This window comes from Meleagris gallopavo, chromosome 19 (genome assembly GCF_000146605.3).
Source record: "Meleagris gallopavo isolate NT-WF06-2002-E0010 breed Aviagen turkey brand Nicholas breeding stock chromosome 19, Turkey_5.1, whole genome shotgun sequence".
NCBI lineage: Eukaryota > Metazoa > Chordata > Aves > Galliformes > Phasianidae > Meleagris > Meleagris gallopavo.
The window spans coordinates 6,735,369-6,755,750 of record NC_015029.2 but is presented as its reverse complement, the minus strand read 5'-3'; the positions used below and the strand labels follow the sequence as shown (position 1 = coordinate 6,755,750).

The 20,382-nt window shown below is 43.3% G+C and overlaps 1 protein-coding gene across 4 annotated transcripts; it reads right to left on the bottom strand.

Moving 5' to 3' along the window:
- Positions 1-647: 647 nt before the first annotated feature.
- Positions 648-20,360, bottom strand: ADAMTS13 (ADAM metallopeptidase with thrombospondin type 1 motif 13). Of its 4 annotated transcripts, none has more exons than XM_010720964.3 (30): positions 19,888-20,356; positions 19,518-19,584; positions 18,409-18,689; positions 18,072-18,213; positions 17,556-17,695; positions 17,064-17,147; positions 16,852-16,976; positions 16,371-16,517; positions 15,919-16,053; positions 15,219-15,369; positions 14,456-14,560; positions 13,900-14,051; positions 13,719-13,782; positions 13,068-13,194; positions 12,702-12,847; positions 11,716-11,836; positions 10,961-11,041; positions 10,536-10,717; positions 9,970-10,105; positions 8,114-8,243; positions 7,725-7,914; positions 6,899-7,016; positions 6,418-6,547; positions 5,643-5,822; positions 4,879-5,083; positions 4,250-4,562; positions 3,766-3,912; positions 3,135-3,311; positions 2,612-2,796; positions 648-2,336 (listed from the first exon to the last, which is right to left on the bottom strand). In XM_010720964.3, the coding sequence occupies exons 1-30, from the start codon at positions 19,960-19,962 to the stop codon at positions 2,178-2,180; spliced, it is 4,395 nt and encodes a 1,464-aa protein (XP_010719266.1). In that variant the 5' UTR covers positions 19,963-20,356; the 3' UTR covers positions 648-2,177. The 4 variants fall into 4 exon arrangements, with proteins under 4 accessions (XP_010719266.1, XP_010719267.1, XP_010719268.1 ...); XM_010720965.3 differs by having other exon boundaries at positions 17,556-17,692; XM_010720966.3 differs by lacking the exon at positions 5,643-5,822 and having other exon boundaries at positions 19,888-20,357.
- Positions 20,361-20,382: the final 22 nt, after the last annotated feature.

The window sequence follows — 20,382 nt, the reverse complement described above, 5'->3', positions numbered from 1 at the left end:
CCGTGTCTGTTGCACCATGCCTCAGCTGTACGGCCAATGTGAGCACACAGCAGTCTGTGCTCTGCTCTTACCCCCATCCTCACTCCCTTCCACCTCTCTGAGGATCGAGCTTTTGCTTTGGGAGAAAGTGAAGTGATTTGTCAGATGTCACACAGTAAAGCCAGTAGCAGAAGTCAGCTCCAAGTCCTGCTTCCCCTTTCTAACCACTAGAAGATGTTATCCATGTCTGTGCTACAAGCAAAGAGAAATAGGATTTTTTGAACTAACATGAATTTAATGTGAATATTGTTACAGAAATTGCGCCCTCAAGGAAAGAGAGAACCACTCCCCTTAATCTGAATGGAATTGGGTTTTTGCCCTAGAAACTGGGAGCTGAAGTAGGACTTTGCATATCAGAAATGTCCCAGTTGGCAACGTGCTGGTATCCAAACAGCTGGTACAGTGAGACAGCATTAATTCTCTTAAATTATCAAGGCAACAGCTGCACATTTTGCAAATTAACATGGAGCACACAGCCAGTAATCGGAGCCCATCTCTGCAGAATCAGAAACTCTGCATAGTTGATCTGGAACAATAAATAGTAATGAGGCTTGGGATCCAGAGCAGAGGGGGAAGACAGATCCCATCTGCTAAAAGGTTACAAAAAAAGAATTAACAAAAGGATTTATTTCTTTCTGTTACTGTTACATCTCTGGTTAGGTAGGAAATAAAGGCCCACTGTCTGTATCACCCACACATTGCAGTGAAACAGCTGATATATTCAGCTCCTCAAGGATCTTGCTTAAAGAATCCACTTTCAAGCTCTTCCAGGAATGGAACGTAAATCTGAAGGCTGGCAAACAAACAAAAAAAACCAAACAAACAAATCCAGGCAAAACTAGCAAAAATAATCACTAAGAAGACAGAAGAAAATAAGATTTTGTGGTTGTAAAAAGACATCAGAGAATTCAAGAGAAAGAAAGCAGAGGTAGCATGAAAACTGCCCAAGCAGAACCATTTATTGCATCTATCATGAAGTTTAGAGGCAGGTATGTCCAGCCAGGCTCCAGGTTTGGAAAAAAACTCTTTTGTAGGATATTGGGATGTTGATGAGGATGATAGATTGGTACCAAAATAGAGAACTGTTGAAAAAGTTAAAAACATTAAATAAAAAAAAACTTTAAATATATATTTAAGTCAATCTTGAGTGAATATTTGTTGCTGCTCTAAAGCACATCCTCCTGCTACAACTTGTATCACACAGTTTCAACAGCCTCTCTTGACACAGTTCCTGTGAGATGCAGATACAAGTAGATTATTAGCACAGCTACTGTTATTATCCGAAAAAATATCTCTAGGTATCAAACCCATCACTAAGAGACAGGATTATTTCATTTTCCCACAGAAAAGAAATGCTAGCACCACTGTTAGATCTGTAAAAGCAGAATCATAGATGTGGTGGCTGGGGAGGGACCCCTGGATGTCATTTACTCCTCCCATGCAAAGCCGATTGTCACCAGTACCTTACCAGACCAACTGGTCTAGTTAAGCAGGCCCACTGGTTAGCAGAGTCCTGAAAATACTCCATGATGGAGATTCCATCAGCATTTTAGGTGACTTTCCCTAGTGTTGCACTACCCTTCTGGGCAAAGAAAACGTCTTGCCCTAATACATTTCTCAAGCTCCTAGGACTCAGGAGGATTAATCTTCTTCCACATCTTTGCCTTCTTTTTCATCTTCCAGAATTTCAATGGGCTTCATTTTCAATGGGCTTCATTTTCAATGGGCATTTACACTGCAGGAGAGTAAACTTCACTGTAAAATCATCATCATAACTACTTGTGGTATAGAGAGGTTTCTAACTCACTGAGAAACGAAATGATTGTCCTAAAAAGTCACATCATATAGACATTGAGACTTCAGTGTCCAAGTCACTAACTGCAGACAAGTGAAATGCATTAATACCAATTAACATAGAAAACCTACATTAGAACTATTTGTGAACGATTTGGTGGTTACATGCTTTTGCATAAATTTTCTAAGTATTAACGGAGATCCCAGTGAAGTCAGTAAACTGCTCTTAGTAGTGGAGAAATAGCTGTAAAAAGGTTAAATGACGTGTGTGACATCAAGCAGTGAACAGGCAGCAGTGGTTAACTGGAGCACAGTCTTTCTCAGTGGAGTGGCCCTGATCCATTTTATTTGGGTTCAGCAGCATGATATTCAGCCCAGAAACTGGTTTGGTGATCCTTAACGTTTTCATGAAATTCAATTTCAGCTTGGCTTCCTGTTGATTGCCAGAAGAATTGCTGTTTCCCACGAAACACCATTGTCTTCATGGTGCTTACATCACGGATCTGCATGAAGAAAGACCAAGCCATTACATCACAGCAGCCTACATCTCAAGTATCCACAAAACGCTGGGGTCTTGCCAATTGGTTACCCAGGGGAAAAGCTGCCCTATTCAAATGTTAGAGCAAAATATGGTAGAATTCAATATTGCTCACTCACATCTACATTTACACAACAGTCTGACCCTCCTGGGCTTTGAACTCGGCACCTAGATGGAAATCTCTAATGAGCAGTTGGGTCCTCACCCATCTAAACCACCTCCTCTAAGTTTCCAACTCACCAGGATGTAATTAAAGTTCGTTTGGTTGCTCTCGTGGCTCTGGTCAACATACAGGCCTCGGATAGCTATGTGATGCTGAGGAGCCACATTGATGAAGGTCCGACACACCACTTCTTGTTTTTGACCAGGTGATTGAGTAGGATTCACTATTTCACCATGGGGACCAAACAGCTGCTTGTCACATTCTGAGAGGGAGCAGAAGAGAAAATGATTTAGTGGAAGTGTCCAGTATCTCCAGGAAAAAGATGTTTAAATTAAATGCAGACGGAAAACATTCTCTAAGGATTTTCATCTGGGAACCTCCAAGCATCAGCAAACACCTGCAGGGAGCTTGCCTTTAAAACAGAAAGGTAGTCCACAAACAATATCCATTCCAACATTCCTTGAAGAGGAGCTTATTAGCTCTTAGAAATGGAGCAAGGCTTCGACAGACTTCCATAGACAGACACAACCTGTGGAACTCTGCAGATCTTGTCACGGGTCCCTTAAATCTAAAGCAGTAGTGAAGCTTCCAGTGAAGTACCTTGGTAATATTTTTTGGTTGCATTTCTGCTGTTGTACTGAAGAACGACCCCATTTTCTGGCAGCAGAACACGCTGTTTCACAATCAAGGTATTTGTTCTGGAATTTATCAGAGACAAAGTAAGCTTCCTGCAGCCCATCCGCCACATCATTCGTCCGGAAAGCAGCAGAACCTCACCTGGAATGGATGAGCACAGGGACTAGAAACACTTCTACTTTAAGTGAGACGGGTCTGAATGCAGTTCAGCCTCCCATATTACACGGGTCAAATCAAATACTTTCTGTGTCTTGTCCCTATCTCATGAAACAGTTAACTAATCTATCTGTACTGATTCCAACAAGAGGGTACGTTGCAGAGTTTATAACAGCCCAAAGTAGGAAGCTTCTTTAACCCCATAAGGTACTTTAATCCCATATCTACCAACAAATCAAATAGGAAATCATCATACATGGAGAGGAAAGAGCATTTTAGGTTAATCTTATCTGGCAAAGACTTTGTGAAACTGAAAAACTTGTAAAATGGTTTCAGAGATAATGCAGGCTCCATCCAAGATAGCAAGAACTACTCAGGGCACCAAAAACATGCAGGAAAATGAGGTGCACATTAGTTCCCACTTAGCCCTGGGCAGTACCTGCGCTGCAGTTGAGGGAGCTCTCCAGAACATTGATTGTGATCTCCTCTCCTAGAGGACGTCCAATAGCAACAGTGCAGTCACTGCTCCCTACACCTGTCATGTTGATGACCCCACTGGTATTTAGAAAGAGCTTTCCACAGATGCCTGTGCAACAGAGACAGATGAGAAACACATCCAGTTGTTAAAACACTGCACTCATTCCTCTCATGGCACTGTGAACAGACGAGCATCAAGTATGTCCATCTTCTGAGTAAGGCACAGGAGGAGTCTGCTGCCCAAAGAGTCCCAAGTCAGAAGAGCCTTGGGAAGCCAACGGAAGGCTGTCATTGTTCCTGGCTTAGACAGCATGGAGAGTTCACGGCATGCTGCCCCCTCTAAGCATTCCCTTCTGCGCTCCTGTCTCTGTATGCCCACAGGGTCTCTGGAGAACCATCACACACAGTTAACACCCATCTGTACCTTTTGGTAGTTTTCTCCTCACCTTCACTGGTCTCCTTCATCCGTTCCTGAGGGACAGCTGGCAGAGCAGATGAAGGAAGAATCAGGCCTTTGTATCTTGCCCCTTCAGCATTTGCAGTAGTCATCAGATGCATGGCTGGTGTCACTGCCTGCAGTTCTGTTGCATGCAGCCTGGTGCTCACCCCCTGCTCAGGACAGGGCCCTGCAGAGCAGCCACGCAGCACGATGGCCTTGGGGAAGTGCCTGCAGAAGATGGGGCTCACGTGCTTATGAGTTAGCCGGTTGAGGCAGAAATCGTGCCGTGTCTGAACACCATTTCCACATGAGGTTGAACACTGCAGAATAAGAAATCCATAGGTCTTCATGCGTGCATTTCAGTTAGTATTCAGAAATAAATAACATTGGCTTGCTCAAAAATGATCCAGAATTCTGATCTTTCGTTCACTGATGCTGTTCTACCGCTTGACTTTTCAGTTCTTTAGTTTCATCATCTGTAAGATGGAAATAATGAAGCTGGCCCACCTCCCAAGGGACCCTCTAAACTATAACTTTGAACTGCAGGACTGCTCCCCCCAAAAAATCCAAGAAGATCTGCATTTGAGAAGAAAACATGCCCAAGGTCATTACTATACAGCTGGAAAAACGTTTTACCTCTGTCCATTCACTGAAGCTCCATTCATAAGAACACATCCGGATGACACAGGGAATGGTGGTAAGGGGCTTCTCCTCCACAGGACATGAATGCTGCTCCAGCAAAATCTCTTTGCCTTGATGAATCTGCACACAGGTGACCAGCTGAACAGATAAGCCAAGCCCACAGCTGGAGGAACAGGGGCCACCTGGGGTTACCTTCCATCTGAAAAAGGACAAGGAGGAGAAAAATCAAGTTAAGGATGAAACCCTACCCTCTACTGTTTCTCACCATAGAGAATGTAATGCAACTCCCTCGTCCTTCTCTCCTTTCTGCTTCTCAGCAGCTTTCTTCACCCACCCACCTCACCCATTTTGCTGCCTAAGTACTTACAAGGCAGCCTCTGAAACAAGGTTAGGCATTCTGGAATAGGTTTGGTGTTGGGTCCAAAGGAAGGGCATTCATATTTTACAGGGAACACACAGACTCCAAATTGAGTCTTACTGCATGTCCATTACAGTTTCCCTCAGGATGACATACACAGGCTTAACAGCAAAAATAATCATATCTCCCTCCAAAATGCACACCACTCTGAATGGCCAAATCAGAAACCAACTTAGGGTTAGTTCATCCTGGGAGTGGCACCCCGTAGCATGCAAAAAAAATATAAAACTCAGATACCAGTAGCTTTCCAGTCCCCCTTTTAGAATCCTAAGCCATAGCCTAGATCACACCACACACATTTACAGACAATTGCTCATGTGGCCCATATGACCATTTAGACCTTGGGGGGCATGGCTCCAAGTTACACAGTTCCTGCTCCTCTGGACGAGGCAAACCATCACACTGACTGTCTGCCACAATCTCTTCTTCCTTCTCTCTGGTTTCCCTTGCACAGTAGAGGACCTTCTGCATCACGCCTCCTCCACAGCTTACACTGCATGAGCCCATTTTGTAATGCCACCTGGGAACAGCACAGCCACCAGTGAGTGTCTCCAACTTTCACCCATCTTCCCTGGAATTTGAATCCAATTCTATCAAAGAACACCTGGAATTCTGTTAATGCACACATACACACTTGCTAATATTTGAGAGATACCAGTCACCTCGCTGATTACAGTCTGCATTGCTGCAGTTCCTAAGAAAAGTGCAATCAATTTCCTTTAGTTCTCAGAGCAGCTATCCCAGATTCTTAGAGTGTTTAATATTAGCTACTTTATTGTAGCTGGCACATATGCCACCACATTTTGCAGTTACAGATTTGTTCCCACTTTCTCAGAGTAAGAAAGGACCAAGAAGTTTTCAGGTTTGCCATGGACTCAAACTCCAAAGCCTTCTCTTAGTTCTTATTGAGAATTTTCCAATCCAGAAAACACTGAGTTTGATAAGAACGGATCACTGCTATTGCTTTTGGAGCTGTCTGGCCAGGGCAATCTCTTGCTTTCAAAGCAGAGAAGAAGAAAACAACATCCCCAGAGTAGCTCAAGCCACGTCACTGGGCGTACACAGAAGAAGGAAAAACCTCTCACTGGTTCACTGTCTCCTGGTAACTGCTTTACCTCGGTGGGCAGGGACTGAGATTGCAGTCTTCCAACCTGCTCTCCGGCTTTGCTACTGGATGACAGTTTTCTTCTTGGGTTTTTTCTTTGGTGTCAAAAGCCACGCATGCATACTGTATCTGAGTCTTACCTAGAAAAAGGGAAAAAGAAAAAACACTACCACATGGCATACATGCAAGGTTTGAAAATAAGCACATAGTGACAAAAGTAGTGTCACTCATATCTTTGTCTGTGAGACAAGAGAACTGTCCAGGCATACTCATTCCACCCATTTTCCCAACTCTGGCAGACAGCAGAAGCCACCCATTTCCCGTTTGAAGCCAGGCCTCCTTGTCTCTATTTGAGATACAAAACAAATTTTGATCACAGCTCCACATGCACATTGATCTGTAGAGAGGAAATAATCAGCTCCCTGGGGTTCTTAGGTTCTGAGCTCATGTACACCCAGGTAACATTTTCTTGCATCACTGAAGGATCTCACCTCTACCACAGGACACTGAACACTCTCCAGCTAGAGGGCTCCAGACATAAACACTCTGATTTTCCAGTTGGATATGTCCAGGTGACTCTGCAGGCTGAAGCAAATCCACGTCTTCCTCCTCAGAACAGAGCAAAAAGAACCAGGCTGACACTGACACCTGTTTTCCCAGAGGTTCTGATCTAGTGAAGGCAGGGGATACCTCCAGATCAAATCCACAATATATTCAGAGGCACATTTAAGCACTTTTTCTATTTTTGCAGACCATATAAGTTTAAACACCAAGAATAGCTAAAGACACCCAACAGCCCAAAGCCAATCTAATTCACACTACTTGAGGCTGAATACAGATATCTGAGACTGAAGAGAGATGCCTAAAGCAGTCTCTTCCCCTCCGTAAGTGTAAACCTGGCAGTGGTTCTCCAGAATGGATTTGGATCTGTGATCCACTGCTGAGAAGCCCTCTTCCCTGTTGGCAATCTTCCCTCCCCTACCAGAACCTCTCTGTTTCATAGTGATATATTTATCAGTGCAACAAAGATTATCTGAGTTTCTGACTTTTTTTTTTTTTGGTGTCTGAGGAGAAACAAAAAGGAATATAGTCCACAGCTGCCATAAACAAACCACTGCTAATAACTGCGGAATCTAGCAGCATAAATTAAGAGGTACTGAGCTCTCTAGAGTCACAAAATTAACCTTTAATTGGACAAATTTCCTCTGTGTAAACCACCCTCCCAGACTCCACTAATAAAGTGGTTCCTTCTAACTGATAGCCTCGTGTGGATCACAAGTGCAAAGGGCCACCTGAATGCCAAGCTAATGAACTCACTTTGTCCCATCCCAAAGGGCAGACATTAACCACACACGGCACAACAGAGAGTGGTTTTTCTTGTGCAGAACATAAGCTGTCATCCACAACAGTCTCTGATCCATTATGAAACTGAACACAGGTCAACTTCTGCTGGGCAACACCGCTTCCACAGACAGCAGAACATTCATCTGTCTGAGATATCTTCCACCTAAATGGGAAGTAATTATATCACCTTATTTCTCATCTGAATCATAGAGGTTTATTACTTGTGACATTTGTTGCAGAAAAGGGCCAAAGTATTCAGCTTCTCTACTTCAAGAGCCTATTCTGGATCTGACAGAGGATGGCTGCTGGACATTTAAGTCTTTGCACAGTGAGAATTCAGCTTAGCTTTCAGGAGCACTGACCTGTATGGGCATGGTTCCACAGCACAGGGTTCATACCCTGGAAGGGGTTGTAGGAGTTCCAGACACAGCTGATTTTCTGTTATTTCATTCTTCGTCTGATCAAAGCACACGTGGTTCACCAGTCGTGTACCTTGGATGTGAAAGTAAAAGGAAGGAAATTTATAAACAGTTTACCTCTATTCTAGGAAGATTCTGTAATTTCACTTTAACCAAATTATCTATGTAAGAAAAAGAAATTGTACATTTGGGAAGTAGACTTCCTATACAACTCATATTTCTGATGTAATTTTCCTCAAGAATCTTCAAGTGAATTTCTAAGACAACCATCCCAGAAGGTGAGAAGTTTGATGGATAATCCACTATCAAAATAGAAAGATTGCTTACAGTGGCTGTTTGCAAGAACAAGGTTATCAATCATAATTTGATCCAATTACTTCTAATGATCTTAATGTCTGATTGATGAAGGAAAGGTTGCTGAAAAGAAGCCCTAGCAGTCAACCATTGGACTTTCTGTAGAACTAATCATGTCGTATCATCACACAGCCCGTGTGTGATCATCAATATCCAAAACCAGACGAAGGATAGTCAGAGAGAAACTGCAGACTTTCAGTGCCTGTGGCATGCAAATCATAGAATATTCATAATCTACTCCCATAAACAAGATTTTTAACAGTACTAAACATAAAAAGATGCTCAATTAAAATAAACTTGTCCCAGATTTGTGGAAAGACATTACAGTACAAAGCTCAATAGATAAACTGCAGAGTCTCCATTGCAGTGACTGAGCTACCCACAAGGCATTCCTGCATCCCAAAGAGCATGACTCTGTGTAGAAAATGTCAGGAATCAGACAGCAACGTTATCTTCTCACTACCCTCCTGGTTTTCAAATGATGTGAAAAATATTGGTGATAGGTGGACGGTTGGACTGGATGATCTCAGAGGTCTTTTCCAACCTTGGTGATTCTACGATTCTAATGTTTATTGATGAGGAGGGCCTGAATTCAGCTTTCAGCTCTCAAGACACAATTTTTCTCTTGGTTTCTCAATGTTTTCTGCTCCTTAAAGTCTCAGCTTTCTCATTTTTCTGTTCGTTACTACATTAGCTGGGAGGGCTTTACACATTACAGCATTTTGAGTTCTCTAATTCAGCAATCATTCACCTACTGCGAGATACAGTCCAGGCATAATTAGTCCTAAAGTATGACTTCCCTAAGTGGTCATTAATGTATTTACTAAATTCTTGTCTTAAATATCTTGAGAAACTTGCCAGTGTCACCTGCAGTGTGTGGTAAACAGGATGTCAAACTGCCTACCAGAGTGTTCTGTTACAATCTGCGTTATGATTTCTACGGGGAGACAGAAAGGATTGACCATGACACAGGAGTAGAATTCTAAGAAGGAAGCTGTATAATTAGCTCTGAGGTTTTAACTAGACACCAGTACCACTGTGGTCTCAAATGTTTGATGTTCAACCAACTCCAAATTACAGTCTTCAGTAACTTTGAAAAGTCTGAGAGGATTATTTAGTTTTAAAACCAGAAGGTAGGCCAAAACCAATCTAAAAATCCTCTTCTGAATCAAACATTTTCAATACCATTTGGTTTCAACTCATTTGCCAATCTGCTAATTTAATTCAAATCCTGTACTACTCTTTTCCTCAACTCACTTTAGCACTGGCAGCTCTAGTTCACTGTCAGTAATTTGCTTTACATTTAATTTCAGCCATTTAATAACTTCTAAGTAAGTATCTAACACTGATAAGTCACATTCATTTCTGAAGAACTGGATGATTATCAGCCAGCCAAATTAAAAGCCTATCCAGACCTTCATAAGAAGTAAATACTCCTGCCTCACCTCCTCCACAGGTCACTGAACACGGCCCCTGCTGAGGAATCCACCTGTATGTCAGATTCTCTTTTGGCACAAAGTAGCTGAAGGTGATGTCCGGGTTGGTGGCATCACCATATTCTTTTGCATACCTTCTATAAACCTGATGAAAGAAAAGGTGGTGGTCGATACACAAATCAACTCACAATCATTTCTCAGGAGAGACATGAGAGAAGATAGTCTTTCATTCTTATCCAATCCTGAGCCTCAATGCTACAACAACCAGTTCTTCCAAGGTACAGTAAGAGTGAATTCTGTGCACTAGGCAGTGAAAAAAAAAGATTAAGCCAAGCAACAGGTCTGACTTGCATGCCTTTTCTCACACATACCCATGGCCTAGACCTGCAGAAAGCCTGCAGGAAGCACACCCTCAGCATTACCCAAGAAGATGACCATTGCTCTTACTGAACTCCAACTCCAGCAGTCTCAGGCACAAAGACCACTGCATCTCTGTTGACTGCACTCAACAGAGCCACACAGACTCAGTATGGTCAGTTCTGACCAGCCCCTTTCCAACTCTGCTGTTTATTTACCTGTATTTCAATTTCTTCTTGTGTTGGCCCATCCATACGGATTTCCTCCAGGCGTGGCAGGTTGTCCTTGGTGAGAAACACTCTGTATTCGATCTGTCTGTCCTCCAGAACTGAGGGATAGGTGACATTCAATGAGATTTTTCCCTTTCCAGCAACCACGTATTCACCTTTTACCTTCACAGCTAGAAGAACAAAAGTTGCAGTGAGGTTGATATGGTGCAGACAGAATCCCTCAGTGCTGGCAGCCACAGATTGCTCATTTGCTAGAAACCAGTTTGATTTAAATCAGGTATCTCAAAAGAGAGCATCCCACAAACAAACAAACTGCATAACCCATAACTTCCCTCACAGATCCTGTCTGCCTGTTTTCACAAACTTGTTTGAGCTTTGCCTGTACCCCCACCTCTCCTTTTCATTCAACTCACCCAAATGTGCGAAGAGCGGTCTCTGATTGGTGACACGGACTAAGGTGGCATTGTAAGGCAGGGACAAAAATGTAACATACTCTGAAAAGGTGGAAACAAAGAACATATGGTCATGATCCCCTCCTCTACCTGTCTGACAAAGGCAGAGGATTACAGATCAATCCAGCTTTGGCTTATTAGCAAAATATTTCTTGGAGGACAAGCCTTGTAGGCAGCAACAGGACTCATTGCAGGCAGGAGTTATCTGGCAATATTCATTAAATAAAGATACAGCATCAAAGGTCAGCAGGCTTAAATTCACACAGATCTTAGCTCTACCAGCTTGAACACAACAGTAACGATGGAAAGAGCCAACATAACAACTGAATTTTCTGTTCCGTTGTCATCTGTCTTTTGTTCTTCCTATGCTTATATGCTGATATGTCTGTGTGATACTAAAAGAGCCAAACCAGTTCTCTAATGGATGTTTATGCTCTCAGGCAGCATCTGATAGAGCTCTCAGATCCCATAAACATGCAGGACTTCCAAATGGCTACATTTCTTGTCCCTATCCAGAGAAGAACTGTGAAAAGAAGTCACCATGCCCCCACAGCAGCTACATCCCTGTTACAGACCTCAGCTGCCTTCTCTGTTGGCTACCCAAACTCCATAAAATAAGAGCAAGCAAAACAGAAAGGGAGGCCACAAAGAAATTTCAGAACAGCTAATATGCTCTGCATATCCTACAAGTAGCACTAAGGCTGAGGACTACACACCTTTAGCTTTTCCTTCTGTGTAAGATCCACTCACTTCCATGCAGGTGGTATTATCACCCCCACAGACCTTGCAAGAGTCCATTGCCTTCCTGGAGTCCATTTGGCCATCACACCCGAATGCCTGAGCAAAAAGGAATGTCTGTCAAAACTGGCCTAATTCTGAGAAGAAAGCAAGCAAATGAAAGCAACATTACCTGAATTTCTCAAACTTTCTTTTTCATCTGTAATTTGAATTTAGGGCACAGTTACATTTACACCTAGGTCTGCATTTGTACAGCAGCATACAAAACCAGGGATTGGAAAATCTTAGCTAAGAGCACAAAAAAGTTTCATTAATTGTGTGACAACTCCTTTCCCATAAGAAGCAGCCCAGAAAGATTTCTCCTGTGACCTAAACCCCAAATCCACACCCAGCTCACATGCTTCAGCCTGGCCCCCAATCCCACAGAGCTCAGAGCAGAGATTTTATCCTCGTTCCCATGAACAAGAGAAATTCACACAATGCTGCAGGAGGATCTCAGCAGGCTTAGCAGCAAAACACGTGCAACTGCTGAATTTATGCTAGAGGCTTTGGATGCTGCCATAACATACATATTTATCACTATTGCCAATGAAATAGCAGATATTAGAATAGATTATGCCTATGCCCTCTGCTGTTCGTTAGCTGGAAATACATGAACAAAGCATTCTTAACACCAGGAGAATCTGGGGAGTGGGGGGGAAATGAACAAGTAGACCTTAGGAATGTGAAGAAACAACACACAAAACAACATGGTCAGCACTGAGATACACACACTGGGGGAACAATACTGTGAAATTAGTAAAGCACTTTATCTAGAGAGCACTGGATCCAGTGACAAAACTACATCCAGTAATCTCATAACAAAATTCTCTTATTTTGGAAAGGACTCGGTGTGAGATCCTACTCAACTGATTCCTTTAGCACAGAATACATCAGAATCCACCTGGATTCCTCAGTTACTTACTCTGCAGCTCCCTGCTACACACAGATGGAAAGTCCCACCTTCAGAGTTATCAGGCTCACATCTGGTTCCATCTATGAAACTGTCCTCACGGCTTACCATGAATTTATCTTCAATTGCCTTGCACATGTGCTTGCACTGCGTGTCCCCTGGGGGAGGCAGACATGAGGAGCAAGTTGTTACCCTCTCAGGAGGACATACAACCATCAAACAGTAAGAAGAAGCTAAAAAGAATCTGTCAAAGAGAGTAGCTAAGTTTCACCTGGAAACTAAAAGCATCATTGAAATGGCCTTTTGATTCAAAAATACAGTAAGGCTCATGACTGTTTTACTCCACAAAGAAATCAGGGTTTCTCAGCCTTTTCTTACCTTTGGCAAAGCCAACAGCAGAAGTCCAGGTGTAAAAGGATGGCACTCCTACATTGAGATATAGTGGCTTTAAATTTGTTGCTGCACACTGTTCAGCCATAAAGTCAAGCTGGGTCATCGGACAGGCCTACATCCCAGAGAGAATTGTATAGATAATGAAAAATCACCAAGCACAGAATCCTAAGCAGCATTTCACCCACTGGCTAGGGGCAGAAAGAAGTGGCTGATAAGTAAAACAGTAGAATGACTACAAATAAAGAGCACCACTTTAAAGTGAGGCTGCAGGATATGCAAAGAATCTCATTCAGATGATGCTCTTTGCTGCTTATTTAAAAAAAAAGAATAAGGAAAATAGGGCCAATGTAAAAATGTCCCTCCAAAGAAGATTACCATTAAATGAGTCTCTATTTTCCCAGTGCCTGTTCTACCAAAAAGGTGTAGAGAGAAATGCTTCCTTACATGTGAACAACGCAATTAAATAATACTGTTATCTTCAGGCACAGTGGAACAAATACATCAGACAGAGGGAAGCAGTATGCCAAATTTTAGTTCTCCTTCCCACAGCAACTGGCTGTAAGAAGTACAGTCCCAATCCACACAGCTTTCAAAGCATTAAGAGAACAGCTCAGAAGATGCAATCAGCTGCCAAACCTGAGTATTGCATATCTCTGCTTGAAGGCTGGCACCCTGGCACTCCTTCCCTCCAAAAGCAGGCCTGAAAGCGATAGGAAAAAACTCTTCTGCAGCAGCAGGCTCATGCCAAGCAAAGCTCAGAGTCCTTGGCTCTGAAAGGGCCAAAAGCCTTTGCAAATTGCAGGTCCACACCTCTTACCTGGGGTTATTACAGAACCGCTGCCTTATCCGAACTCCACCTCCACAGCTGCGGGAGCAGGAGGACAACGGGCTCCAGCTGGACCACTGCCCATGGACTACAGCCATGGGATTTAGTTCTTTCAGAGAGCTGCACTGTCCCTTGGAGCACCACTAAGACCAAGAATACACAAAATTGGCAGCAGCACCTCGTGAACCCAGCAGCTCTGGCATCTACAAGCATGACATTAATCTCCGTCTTTAGGCAGGCCTGTCTGTCACAGAGATGAATGAGGCACTTTTTCACAAGAGTCCCATTCTTAATTGTAGTCTAACATGAGGTTGGAGTTACAAAAAAAAAAAAAACTAGATACATCATTTCAAGTAGAAAGCAAAGCCTTAGAGAAGAGCTGTTATCAGACTATAGGACTGCAAAGCAACTCCAGAGATACAGACAGTGTGGAAACACCAAGATCAGCTGGTACCAGCTTCACGGCCTTAGCTTCTTGGCTGAGAGAAAGCAAATCCACAGCACCCACATCCGTTTTTGATTATTCAAGCATCAGCAGCCTCCTTACCTTATTGATGCCACACTCAGTACCATCCAAGAGGGGAACAAAAAGCCGGGTACAGCTGGATTTGTCTCCTGGTTGTACATGGCATGAGAGAGCTTTACACATATCCTGGTGTGACAAGAGAAATAAGGAGGTCAAGAGTAACTCATCAACACTGCAGTCCCAAAAGCTGCTCAGTACATGTCCCAGATGTTCGGTTACCCCACAGTTATCCAAAAACACAAGCAGGTTCCTTAATTTCTCCTGCTATTAGTGAAATGTTGTGTACATCAAATGACCAGCAATACCAGCTGAAATGCTAAAAGAGGATCAATTAAAGCAGTTAAATTTTCACACAAATTAGTGCTTCCTCATTAACAAAACGTGTCCAGATGGCAGCTATGAGCCGTGCTGCATTTCTCAGCCATGTAGACTTGCACAACTGCAGGGAAGCTGAAGAGATCCAGCAAACAAGAGTTCACCAAGACAGAACCCAAAACTCACCTGAGTAGCACAGCCAGTGCTAGCACTACCAAACCCAGTGTGGACAGAAGGTTCTGGGTACTGTGTAAAACTTAAAGGAGCCTTATGTAGACAAAAGCAATGATGGAGAGAAGAAAAGCATCTTAAAAACCTTTTAAGGTTTGCTCTTTGCCAAAACGATCTGTGCCAGAAAAGCACCTTCAATCCCTTCATAATAATAACGTCCCCAGCCTTCTTCTCCTGAGTGCTAGCTCCAGAACATTTCCCAGCTGCCCCCAACAAGACACACAAACTTTCTACCTACAACATTGCTGTCAGCAAAGGTGCACGCGGTTGCAACACTCCCAAAGGCTATTTTACATTGCTCATCTGCTCCATAGTACAAGCCAGGCTTCCATCCAGGGATGCTGCCTTCCATGTCCGGCAGGTCATTTAAGCAGTTTGTTTGGCCTGTGCTGATACAGACATAAAAAATATCACTTTCCCAGCTGTGCATAGTAAGGACAATGACATGTTTGCAAACTTCTGCTGAGTTTCATTCTGGGAGTTGGCTGTTGCTTTCCCAGACAACACATGCTTACTGTGGGCTGTGATAGATATAGCTGCAGCAGCTGCCTGGAGATGCTCACAGTTCCCCACTGCTGAAGTTAAAACAAAAATCCGTGCTTGTTCAACCAGACAGCTCGCAGCCCACACCGTATGGATAAACCTAGATTTTCTGACGTTTTAAAAAACATTCCCAAGCTGAAAAAGTGTCTGAGGAGTTCAAGACAGCCCAGGTCTGTTAGTCACTAACCAAAGTAATTTCCAGCTACTTGAATAAAAGACTGGGTTTAACCTCAGCGACAGCTTCAAGTGATAAGAAACAAACAAACGAGTACATCACAGTTCCTCATTTTCCAAGAAAGTTTTGGTTTATTCCTTGTACTTCCCTGTTCTTTCCTAAGCTGGCAGCACAAGGAGGTGCTCCCACACATGCACACAAAACTCCACCATTCCCTTACCTGACAAAGGCCAGGAATTCTTCTCGGCTACACTGCGACCAGACGAGGTCAACGCTATTATGGTTCCCTGCTGAACCCATGATGTAACCACTGCTGCTGCACTGATTCCCCTCACCATCATGGGGGATGCCAAGACTGTAACAGAAAAAGCACTGCGCTCTGAGAAGGAACCCAGAGGTTTTGTGTTCCTGCAGCACCTCTCTTATCTCTAACTATCTAAGCAAGGGCCAAGCTCCCTCTTCAGAGCCTTTCCTACTACAGTTGTCATAAAAGCTTATAATTGTCCCAGAACTTGCAGAAATGCAAGGAAATTGTTACAAGAGTTTTAAATAATCTATAGGAAAGTTAATGCTATGACAAGAGATCTTTTTCTTTCTCCTAAATCCTTTAAAATAGGGAGTGTTTTCCCCTGAATAAAACACATTGTGCTGCTCTGGTGTTTTCCTACTGACCTGTGCCCAATCTCATGGGCTATGGTGACTCCCAAGTCAAAGCCAGTGTCCTGGGTAATGACACAGCTCCAGGAGGAGGAGCAGACCCCACCTAACTGAGTCACTCCACGTAGCTCCTTGTTCCCATCAGGTAACTCCAGGTCAAACCTAAAGTAAGGGAGACACATCCAGAAGAAAAAGCAAATAACCACTGCAACTAATAAAGTCAGGACTAGATATATAAAAACAACTTATTTCCACCTTCCTGACCTAACTTGTACTGCTAGCTAGCATTTTTCCTGCAAATACAGAACTCACTGGGGCAAGATGGTAGGAGTAGAGTCCCATGAATGCCAAACTACACTAAGGACAGGAGAATCAGCTGCAAACAGAAGAATCAACCCATTTTCAAAGGCTCTGTGCAAATGAGTGTCACTGTGCTGGTGACTGGACAGCAGTGGCTTCACTTCCAGCCTCTGACAGGATAGGGGAACTACAGTACCTGGTCACATACAGGACAATGTCAGCATGCTGGGGATCAGAGTCGTTCTGGGGGTTGACCTTCTTGCTCCACTCACAAACACTGATCAGCGAGGAGGTGATATTTGCTGTGATGCTCACATTCACCTACAGTCAAAGCACACATTTGCACACTGCATACAGGTTTTAACAACCCACCCCAGACAGCACTCGGGCAGAATCCTCCCTGCTTACCTCTGGCTCTCTCAAAACAAGCATTTGCATCAAATGAACCCTGAAATGAGCCCCCAGTGAGGCGTCTCGCAGCAGTTCTGCCCCCTGTCAAGTGATAGAAAGGATTCCATAATGTAGTCACCTTAGTGACTCTCAATACCTGTTCCCCATTTACAGGGGTGTACTCACTACAAAGGTAACACATCTGGTAATTATAATGACAAACACAAAACCAGGAAGTGACATATATAAACTTTCGCCTGATGCTACATATGAAATTAGATCAGTAATGGAATGAAGATCTTCTAACATTCACTTTTACTCATGCAGCTCCTTCTACAAGGGTAAGCTTGCTGGAAAGTCCCAAAGAGACATGGAGGAACTCCCTACAAGTAAGCAGTGCCCTCTGAGAACCACAAACACCTCTGAAAGAACACTCACAGAACTGAATCTGTTAGCAACAGTGGGAGATCTCACACTGGAACAGCAGTCCAAACAGAAAGCTACACTCACAATGTTCAGGTTGGCAAGAATATATCGCTCCGTGTCCTCTTGGTGGTACATGTAAACATCAGGACCTGCTACAACCATCAGCTCCAGATGTTTGACAGTTCCATCAGCCCTCTTTTGTAGGCGAGAAGCAAAGTGCCCTGCTGAGCAACAAAAAGGGACACAGTTTAAAATGCCAGGCAGCACAGAAGATTCTATAAGTCCATTCTCTTTTCCTGAAAGACTAAAATAGTTCTGCTAGAAGACCATTTCTGTGGCTACTTGCCTAAGTTTCCCACTTCAGATGGTTTCTTTCACCTGTCTTCATTCTTGATAACAAGTTTTAATTATCAAAATAACAAACACCTAATTGAAAACGTGCACTATTTACAACTCAGTAAGGTGAGTAACATACATCAAGTATAATCATATACTTGCAGATGCAAACCTTCCTCTCTTTCTCCTCATTCAAACAACCTCACTACCAAAAGACAGTTTGGCAAAGCAGAACCACCAGAGCTTCCTCTCCATACATCTTACCTCTTGCTGTTTTTGCCCCTACTACAGCACTTCTGAAGAGAATGTGGGGACTGGAGAAGCCAAAATCCTTCAGCAGGGCAGTATCTTTGCTTCTGACAGGCCTGATATGAATCTTTTCTTCATCTGTAACAATGACTCCTTGCTAGAGGAGATGAAATTCCACCTCTGAGTTATTGCAGACATTTGCTACAACAGAGAACCGTGTGCCATATCCTTCCTGTTTCTTCTTTGCAACGCTCAGACTTATTAAATGGATGGTTCACACGTTTGGGGTTTCAAGCTGCAAGCCTGCAAGGGCTGTAAATGCTTGCAGAAAATAAGTTCAGTGCATACTCACCAGCTGCCCTTCACAGTAAGTGACTCTACACTCAGCCCCAGGAGGTGCCAATAGATTTCCACCTGCAAAGCAGTTGCCTGAGAATCGCTTTATTAAGCTAAAGGAAGAGTTCACCACTTGACTGATCACAAAGGAAGAGGAAAGAAGGGTATGGTCCTCTAGAAATTCGAAGGCATACACTTCTCCCCAGGCCTTAATGGAGCAGCGTTGGATCCGACATGTCAGCCCAATCTGCTCTTCTTTACAAGGGCAATTCAGCTGAGCAACAACAAACTCAGGTACTGAAAGACATGAAACAAACAAACAAACAAAAAGAACAAGGGAAATAGTTATGAAAAATAATGATACATGGAAAAGAAATGTAATGATCTGTCTTCTTAGGAAAAATATTCTCTGAATGACAGCTATGGCCTTTTGAGGTCATTCTGTCAATAGGCAAAGAACTTCTGTCTCTTCATCTGTTCCAAAGTGAGGTACTCAAACTGGGAACAGAAAACAGCTCTGGAACTGGCTCCTGGATGATCTGTGCTTCTCTCCCTCGTCAATGAGAACAGTTCATTTGGCAAAGGCTGAGAAAGATTTGCTTCCTCAGACGTTAAATATTACTGAGTGAGAATTACCATAAACTGAACAGAGATGCTGGGAACAGCAGTAGGTGAACTCACAAATTGACAGCATCCTTGCTTTAAGAATGTGACAGTTCAAAATATACCTTTATGCTGAACTATCCAGAATGATCCAGACCTAGACTGTTCACCTGTGCATTTCAAAATATTAACAAGTGTATTTAAAGCTATTCTTAGTCCATATCTTCCCATTTGGATGACTTAGATCTGTTAATCTTGTAGAAAAATAGATACAGAAAATAAGGACTACAGCTGAAAAAGATTTGTCATAGCTCCTTAAGCAGATTTTAAATGCTGGCCCAGTTCTTTGATTGCTTACACACTGAGACATGGATTACCTCACTGAGCAATGCAAGTCAGAAACGCTAAATGCATGTCAGAGCAGGGTTAGTTAATAAGCATTCTTAGTGTTATCAAATGTACAGGATTAGGAATAAACTGACAAATGTGTTCCAAAATCAAGAAGGAAAGAGCTCTGCATACCATCAGACACTGAGCTGGTTCCAAAATAAGAGAAAACATCATCTGCATCCAAAGCTCTGAGAAATCTCTGCAAAAGAAGGATAGCTTTATGTTTTTTAAGCAAAACAAATGGACACGAGGTTATTATTTAACCGAAACGAACCTGGAAGGAACGTCAGCAAACAATTTAACAAGCATCGATGCCAAGGTCTAATGGTTTTATTTTGCACTAAGCGTACGCTGCACTACGGCCACCCAGAGGAAATAGCTTTATCTTCTTGATTAGTGAGGTCTGATACATCTTGGCTTAGAACACGTCGTGTTTTCTTTTCGTTTTCCTAGAAATAAAAAAGGCTTCCTGGAAACGGAGCTTTCTGGAGGTCAGGCTTACCTCTCGGAGGATGGAGGGCCAGCAAAGCCCCAGAGGGAGCATTATGAGCACTCGGATGGTCAGACCGATGATCATGCTGGAGGGATTGCAAGCAGCAGCGCAGAGCAATCTCTGGCCCAAGGGTGATTAAAATGTTCGGTCTGAGGCATCACGTGGAACGGAAGCAAAGAATGCAAAGTTTAAATAAACAGGAGAGATGATCGACTGCAGAGGGGGACAGTCGAGGGGGAATTGAACTGCTGCGGGAGGATTTACAGGAACAGCTGGAGGGGGAGAGCTTTTGCACAACATTTGCAACTTCATCACAGCCAAAGAGCGCAGCAACGAGAGCAGCTTCGGGCCAGCTACAGCAGCCAAATAAACAACGAGCGATTTGCGCGGGGAAAGGGCTCTGACTTGTCGATCCGTGCGTTCCTGCTCGCCAAACCTCAGCCCAGCCAGAGCCCCTCGGGCGGGCTGTGAGTCAGGGCGACGTCCCGCAGGCCGCACACCCGG